Source organism: Thalia democratica, chromosome 1 (assembly GCF_965202585.1).
Source record: "Thalia democratica chromosome 1, ktThaDemo2.hap1.1, whole genome shotgun sequence".
NCBI lineage: Eukaryota > Metazoa > Chordata > Thaliacea > Salpida > Salpidae > Thalia > Thalia democratica.
The window spans coordinates 69,399,469-69,408,505 of NC_139165.1; the positions used below are offsets into that span (position 1 = coordinate 69,399,469).

At 25.0% G+C, this 9,037-nt stretch overlaps 1 protein-coding gene and 1 long non-coding RNA gene across 2 annotated transcripts; one reads left to right on the plus strand and one right to left on the minus strand.

Annotated features, from left to right (window-relative positions):
* The first annotated feature begins 245 nt into the window (after positions 1-245).
* Positions 246-8,093, plus strand: LOC145843829 (cytochrome c oxidase subunit 6C-2-like). The gene is made up of 3 exons (XM_082951070.1): positions 246-455; positions 7,103-7,254; positions 7,978-8,093. The coding sequence occupies exons 1-2, from the start codon at positions 282-284 to the stop codon at positions 7,244-7,246; spliced, it is 318 nt and encodes a 105-aa protein (XP_082807196.1). The 5' UTR covers positions 246-281; the 3' UTR covers positions 7,247-7,254; positions 7,978-8,093.
* On the minus strand, positions 1,525-5,351 carry LOC145849154 (uncharacterized). Its single transcript, XR_014372328.1, has 3 exons — positions 5,216-5,351; positions 2,474-2,600; positions 1,525-1,633 (listed from the first exon to the last, which is right to left on the minus strand). It is a non-coding gene; the product is annotated as an uncharacterized LOC145849154 (long non-coding RNA).
* Positions 8,094-9,037: the final 944 nt, after the last annotated feature.

A 9,037-nucleotide genomic window follows, 5' to 3' on the forward strand; every position in this document is an offset into this window, starting at 1 on the left:
TTTTATTAAAATAACATTTAAAGTAAGTTTACAGTATCTTTTCATTGTTATTATACTATTTAAGTTTTGGCAGTTTTGGCAAACTAAAAATGGACTGTAAAACTTGTTTTTTTAAAACTTGGAAGAAGTTCAGAAATCCTGGAAGAAATTAAAAAAAGAACATTGGCAACCCTGATAAATTGATAATTAAAATTAAAGAATTTAAAAGAATAGCTAAGACTGTAATTTTATTTCTTTTAAAGCAACCCTCATTACCTTTTACAATTTTCAGGCCAGTAAAAATGAAATTAAGTTCAAGACTGTTGAGTGCTGTGCCAACCAAGGTAAATTATGCACCTTTGGCAAAAGGTCCCCTTCCACCACCACCATTAATGAGGAACATTGCCTTGAACAGCTTTAAAGCTCAATCTGCACCTTATCTTGTAATGTTGTGCGGTGTCTGGGCTGGAGCCTTTGTTAGTTTTTTTAAATTAAATGAGTATCATATAAATTTAATTTTAAATTAGAAATGTTAATTAAACTACTGATTTTGTTTTTCTTATGCTTAATAACTTGCACTTAATAGTTTTGTCATTGTACAAAATTGTGATTACCAAACGTTGCACAGAATTATAGATTTAGTGTCTAGTATTTGTTTTACTGTTCTTCATGGTGGTTGAAATCTGTGCACACTAAACTAGATTAAAACAATTATGTGCACCCCAAGCATAAAACTCCCCATAAAAATAGTGTGTATTTATAGTTATATATATATATATTTTTTAAATATCTTGCATAAATTTCTCAACTCCTCAGTGCACGGTTTCCAAAAGTGGACCATATGACCCCCTCAGGGACCATTTAAGAAATTTAGAGGGCTATAAGCTGAAAAGGAGCCACAGGGGGGCCATAATTTAAAAATTAGGCTAGAAATTCTGGAGATGATGATGAAGAGCAAAAATATAGATCTTAGGTGTATTTAAGGGTAGTTTTAAAATTTATACTAGATAAAATAGGAAAATTTCAGAAATTTATAGAGCTATAAGGTGTAAAAGAAGAGCCACAAGGCCATAATTTGAAACTTACTCTAGAGCAGTGGTCGGCACGCCAATTTGAATCCGTGAACCCTAAATCACAAAATTAAAATTTGGTGCACCCCAATTTCCATTTTTTAGCGCCGCTAGTGTTGAAGAATATGTAAATACTTTAAATCGATTTTTTTACTAATAATTCGGGAACACCCAATTAGTTTTTACAAGATAACTTAAAATTGTTCACTTTACCCTATCCATTTTAATAAACTTATATCGGTGATCTAATTTTTACAACAATATTTTACTTGTATCACCCAGGTCTAAAATACTAACTAGATTAATTTAATACATTGCCACAATCCCAATTAACAATCAGCAGTCTTGGTACTTTTTATTGCATGGTAAATTTAATTATTTAGTTAACTCTACTTAATGATTTTTTAATAATCGATTACTATATGTGTTTAACAGATGTATTGCCACAAAAAAAATTAAGGAAACAAAAATTACACCAAAAAGTAACGACAAAAAAGACATGAAAATATTATCCTAGCTAAATCCGTTTTGTTGATCTGGAACTGTATGTGTTGGTCTTGTTGCTTGCACGAATCTGATCAAACCTAAAATTAAGGTTTTAAAGTTAATGCTTAGTAATAATTCAGGTCTTAATGAGGTTTATTAAAAAAATTGCTCAAAAATTATTTTTGGATGAAGGACCTGGATACACAAAAAGACCTCTCGGTCATCGAGTTGCATACCCAACTTTAATCAAATTTATAATGATTAATGAGCTAAAAAATTATAAAAAAACTTAACAGTTAAAATCAAACTCTAAAACAAACTTTTTAAAATGAGACTATTAAAATTTAAAACATCAACTATTTTTTATGAACAAAAATATCAATAAAAAAAAATTATATAATAGTATCTAACATCATACACACATAAAATCTATATTGAACTTTACGTTAAAAGGTAAAGTTTTAACATGAAATGTTTTTAAGTTTAAAATTTATCAATAATTTAATCTTTTACATGTCTTAAAAAAAAAATTATAAATATTTAAATTTTAAAAAGTATGTTTAAGAATTTGGACTCTACTATTCAACTTATTAAAATAAGTAAGAATAAAAATGAGCTATAACATTAAGAAAATAAAATTACAATGTTCAAAAAAAAAGCAAAACAAAGCTGTTACTAATAAAAACAAGTAATTTTTTAAACTAAATAAAATGTTTATGATTTCAAAAAAAAACAAGTAAATTAATGAAAATTAATTAAATTTACATATTAATAATTAGATTTTTCTCAAGAGTTATTAAGCACCTATAAAAATGAATAAATCATTTTTGTAAAATTTTACACTTTAATCAATATTAGTAGAATTGACTTTTAATTTTTTTTAGTGTAATATAAGAGACTAAAATACCAAGAGACCTATTATTCTAAAACTATCTTACCATAATGAGCTGTTTATTGGAACTGCTACTGGGTTGTGGTTTAACTTGTCAAGTAAGTTCTTCAATTGAGGTATAATGTCTCAGCATAAGTATCTTTTAAAAAGTTACTTTGCCAAAGTTTTCCAACCTTTAAAATAGCATAAGAGTTATCCAAAGTAGTTTGAGTGTGTGAAAATTTTATCAAAAAACTAATGTCATTACTGACTTCTAATCTAGTTTAATCATTATTAAAAAAAAACTTTATAGCTTTAAAAAAATTGTGCTGATTTAACTTACAAAACTTTTTATATCTATAAAGAATATAAATAATCATCTCAAGTAAAACATTTGGTTTAAGATAAGTATTATACAGTAAATTTGATACCTTACTGTAAATATTTAAAATTATTTTTGTGTTATATTTTTTTTAGCTTAGTTTAATAAGAGTTATATTTAAATTCAGAGTTATAGTAAGTAAAAGTTGTAAAATGCAAGAAAAAACTCAAAAAGACAATCAATAATTCGCTAAGTAAAGAATTTAATTATATTAAGACCAGAGTTGCTTCTCTTTGAAACAAAAAACATTTTTTATTATGTCAAACATTTAAAGTAGATACTGTTGAATAAGCTTGACAGGATTGTAATCCTTTGGGTTAAAACTGATTTGACAGATCAAGACTGTCCTGAATGACTTTAAACTGAACTGTAGTCATCTAAGTTTTTTTCATTTTTTTATTTTCAAAGGCAAGAAAAACATATATCTTCAGCAAAAAATACTAAAAGTTACAAAATAATTTAATGGGACTATATTAACTATATCTCATTCAAAATGTAGGAAAAAAATGCCTGAAATCTTAAAACTATACTGAGATAAAAAAAACTATCTTGAGTCAGCCTGGGTTTAAAAAACAAATTCAAAATTTTCTAAGTTATCTTATGTCATACTGAGATTTTCAAAATTTTTAAATCATCCAGGATTATTCTGATTGTGTGGCAAACTTTTTGATAACATGAAATATCAAATTTATAACAAACATACATTTTTAAACTATAGTTTTAAGGTAAAAAGGGTTGTTAATCAAAAATCAAAACCAAGCTCAAGCTCAGGAAAAGCATTCTAACCTAAAATGGGTATTTTTTTAAATCCTTACTAGTCTGAGTTTTGATAAAGTATCATAATACCTTTAAACTGTCTATATTTTTGCATTTACATAATAAAAATACTGAAAAAGATATCAATTAACAGTAAGTTTTCTTTCAAAATATTCAAATTAAGTAAAACAACTGAGGAACTGTACATCATTTTAAAACATTAAAAAAAAAACTATTTTCAAATAAGCACAACTAAAACAGAAAAAAAAATAGCTTAACATTTCACAAATAATAAATTTTTGGTTTTTAATATAAAACTATAAGTTATTTTTAAATTCTAAACAAAATTGTTTAGTCTTTTTTTAAATTTTTGGTAGGCATAAAGAAAGATTTACATCTTAAAAACACATACTATAACTCTTCTAACAAAATTATTAAATTACTGCTTAGTATAATTCATAAATTTAAGATCAAGTATTAGCACTGTTGTTACTCTTTGAGTTAAAAAATTATCCTGACTCTTAAACTTTGAAATTTTTATAAAACATCATATATAAATATTCAATATAAATAAAGTTTAAAAAACAACTCAGGTTATTCATCAAAATTGGAATTAAAAAAAAAAATTGAAACTACAACAAAGAAATTTCATTTAATGAAATAGAAAATATTGGAACAAGATTCAAAAAACAAATTATCCTGAGAATTGTAAAATATTTATACTGTCCTGAGTTGCACTAAGTGTAGGACTCTGTAATAGTTACAATAAAACTAGCCTTGGTCATTTTTAGTTTAATAAAGAAAAGAGAAAACCAAAGCTCAAAAGTAGCAGTATACTTAAATTAATATTTTGATAAATGACTAAATAAATTTTTTATATTTCAAAAATAAAAATCATACATACATTCAAAGATTCTACACAAGTCCAAAACTAGACTAACTTTTGCAAGAAAAATAACATGCTTAATAAGACTTTATTTCTAATAAAAAAAAACATTTAGGCTGAGTGTGTGGCAACCTTGAATCATACAACAAATACAACATATTTTGTTAAACCAACAGATCAAAATAGCTAGTAAATAAAATAATTAAGAGAATAAATTTTTTAACTTTTAAAGTCAATAAATTAAGTAACAAGTAGTTTAATAAAAAGCATACCTAGCTAGCCTGAGTTTAAGAAAAAAAAAGAAAAGTTCTAGCCATCTTGAGATTTTCAAAAACTTTTATAAAATTTAAACTATCCTCAGTGTGTGGCAACTCAATGTCAATTTAGCCTATATTTTCTTTTAAACTTTATATGTACTATTCAATTATGGATAGGTTAATTAATTAATAAAATAAATTCAAAGGTATGATATTTACTTAACTTGTGTTATTCAAAACTTAAATCTGTTACTTAAAACTTGTTCATTACTACTTTTATGAATCTATTTAGAAATTTTTTTTAATATACTTTAACTGTTTTTATCTTTTTTAAGTATTTTTATTGAACATAAATTCTTTAATTTTCCTTTAAGTATAAAAATATTATAATTATCATGTGAATATTTTTAAAGGAATTATTGTTTAGTTTTTAAAGTAGGTAGTATTAATAATTTATAAAAGAAACTTTCTTCACTAAGCAAAATACTGTAATCTACTAATACTGTAAGTAAAAAGAAAAATACTAACCTTTTAATATATTCATGATCTTAGCTGGATGAAAGCTTCCTCCACATCAGCCAACTGATTTCACAAGATCTTCGAGTTTTCTCTCTATTCTTTCAGATGCAAACTGCTTCCTCAATGTTGATATAAAGAATGTTATGTGATTTTCAATACCAAAATAGATCATGAGAGTAAAATGGCCAATAAATTAAAAGCTAAACTAAACACCAGGGCTAGATTTAACTTAAATATTTAAGTATGTCGCTTAAACTAAATAAATATAATAATGTAATCTCAAAATTCTGTGCACCCCTAAATGACTTTCGTGTACCCTAAAAGTTTCGTGCACCCCAAAATAAATTTCGTGTACACTAGTGTGCACCAGTGTACACCGTGCCGACCACTGCTCTAGAGGTTCTTGATGATGATTAGCAAAAAAAAGGTCCTAGGCGTATTTAAGGGTAGTTTTTTCCAGAAATCTTGTTGGAGGGAGCAATAGCATTTTTAATTTCTTTAAAGGGGGCCTTATGAAAAAAGTTAAGGAAATTATCTAGTGTAAATTTTAAATTTTTTACCATAAAATATAGTGTAAGTATTAAAAAATAACTGTAATATTTAGTTTAAGTTTCAAAACTTTCTCAAATTTACCTAGATCTAGAACCTTGTTTTTTTACTTTTCATTCTAAACTCCAGAATATCTAGTGTATGTTTCAAAATGAATTTCATGCATATTTACATGATTTTTGTGCACCCTAAAATTCTCATGCACCCTTAAAAAATTTTTGTATGCATTGGTGCACACCAGGAAGAATACTAATGTATTTGATAGCTATAAGTGGCTATAATAATACATAAGTAAATAAAAATTCTCAAAGATTTTGTTTTTATAATTTAAACTCTAAAGTTTATACAATTGTAAGAAGTTTATCTTATGCTTTGTGTTTTGGTTTATTAAAATATATTTTTATAATTATCACATAAACTATCTTGCTATTGTTATTTACCACCTAATGTTATGTTTTCTGTTATTTTAAGTAGAATTCATTTGCATCAGGCCTAATTAGCTTAAACAATTTTTTTGGAAATGTTAACAAATTTTCAGTTAAAATACTTGAACATTTCTTGATTTTTTAATGTTGTAGGATTTTTTTTTTAGTAGGTTTTTTATTTGTGAAAATATTTCGTCGTTGTAATTAGAAAAATGTTTCTAGTGACTAATAAAAGGAGTGATAAGATAATATTTCTAAAAGATACATTTAATGAATTTTTCTTTTTGTGCAGACTTAATTACGATAAAGTTTTAGTATTAGTATAACTTTGCTTACCTCAAATGTACTATTCCTGCGTTCTAGAATTATTTGCAAAGTGTTGAGTATATTTATCAACAAGAGGAGAATATTATAAAGCTAGTGTATTGGTTTTGTTGTAGTTAAAGTAATTAAAGTGACATATGATTGAGTGAGCTAGCACTCAAAAATTAAAATGATAAAAAGTTAAGTAGTAGATTAAAGACAGTTCAACTTCTTAAGATATTATCCGGGGGCCATATCCAATCAAGTATTTTGAAATACAAGAAATAAAAAAATGAACCATAAGAAAGAAAAATGTAGCAAAAACTTTTATTATTAATAGGTTTTATAAATCAACTAACAGGTTACACCGTTTCATCTGATTATAAGCCCAACAAGAGATACAAAAATGTCGGTATAAATATAAATTGAGGCATGTCAGTCTAAAATTGCATAAATTAACGTAAGAATCCTGGTGAAGTTCATATTGGGTCTAAACTTTTTGGTATCTAGAATCTTTGGATAGTTTTATAATTTGAAAATAAATTTTGATAACATTAAGGTTAAAGAATATTAATAATAATTTTAATTATTTACATGAAATTTAATTAAATAATTTCAGTGGTTCTTCCACGAACGCCCCAAGAAGAAGGTTTACGATTACTACAGAGACCTGGACCCGGAAGCATTGTTTCACCAGATGAAGGAACACGGAGTGTTTCACTCAGTCAAGGCCTCTTGGCAGGAAGATGACGCTGAAGAGTAAAATTGCAAGTTTGTTTGCTCCTTTTTATTATTTTTTGTATCTGAACTAATTATTTAAAAGCAAATTAAACAAAGTTTAGTTTAAAGAAAACTTTTAATTTCTATGTAAGAAAACTGTCTTTTAATTCTATTAAAAAGTACATTAAAAATATTTTTTGTAAATCGTTATACTTAAGTTTTAATTTTCTATTATTAATGGTTTAAGTCAACTCTTTAAAATCAAAAAAAATCTAGTCTTTCATGTAATTTTTTTAGTATTTTATTTTTTTTAAACATTTATTGTCGTTTATATTATTTGTAATTTGTTGAGATATATTTACTAAATAGCACTAGTATAAGTATTCAATAAAAGTAATATATAAATACTACTTTTTATAGCCATAACTAGAGTCTTTTTATTTGTTAACTTCAACAAGCTTATTTGTTAGAGATCTTTTGTTAATATTTTAGTTGTGTTAATAATAGTTAGAATTGGGAAAGTATACTCTTTTAAATGACTTTAATATTTTAAATAAAATGGTGCATAAAAATAGTTCACGGTTTTCCTACGTGTACTAAGAATGATTAAAGAAACATAAAGAACGAAAATGTAAATATTTTTTTGAAATACCTTATAAAAACTTCTATATTTTTCCAATAATTGCAATTAGATTTAAGTTATAATTGAATAAATGAAGGTATAGGTATTCTGAAAACTTTTTTTGTGAATAACGCTTAAATATTATTAAACAGACAAGAAAATTTCTGGACTCCATGTTGAATCTTCGTCTTTCATTTTAATTTGTAAACAATTTTTTTGTGTTATCTCTTATTGTTCCAACAATAAACAAATAATATTTCTGTGGTAATGTTTATTGTGAATGTTTTTGTTCAGTAATTAAACAACTTAAAAAATACAGTTCAATTCGTTGTAAGAATTTTTTACCAAAGTTAAAAAATAGTTTTTAGTAGTTAACAAAGTTAATTTTTTTGACATTTAAAGTAGATAGTCTTGATTGTTTTGTTGCTTTGCTTAAAATATGATTCTTTAAATTTTTGAGTTTGTAAAAAGGCAAGATTTAGATTTTAGGCTAAATTTCAGTGCACTATGTTTTTTTTAAATGTTAATTATGTATTTTAAGACTTACATACTTATAACCTATGCTTTTATACATTGAATTATTTAAAGGAGCTAAATACATATCTAAATTTTAAACAAAATAGGATTGCGAAAAAGTCTGAAACTTGACAATTTTGGCGAAAAAAAATCTAAAAAAGCCTAGAGTTTTAAACTATTTTTACATGAAAGTAACAAAATTTTAATATGTAAGAAAAATATACCATAAAGATTAAAAAAAATTCGTATCATTTAATTTTTTTTCATTTAAAGTATTTTTTAATGTTGTTGTACTTTTAAGACAGTTTTTTGCCTTAAGTCTAATTTTTTACTAAATGGACCAAAAAATGTTTTTTAAAAGTCTGGAAAGTAATTAAGAATACCAGTAAGAAATTTACGTAAAAAAATTTGGTAATCCTGAAAAACCTTAAATTTTTAGCAAAAAAAAAAGTATATTGATAGTTAACTCCCAGTAAAAGACTAAGGAAAACACTTAAAATCTCATTTTTAGGATAGAATTTAAATAATAATAGAAGGCAAATAATTTTTGTTTCATTTTTATCTGCGGGTCTTTAATAAAAATTGACTAATAATACTTGGACTTTCTAATAGTTTTTAGGGCTTAATCAGATAGATATTAATTAGTTATGAATTTGAACACCAGTCTTATTCTTTAAAGATTTTATTTACACGTGA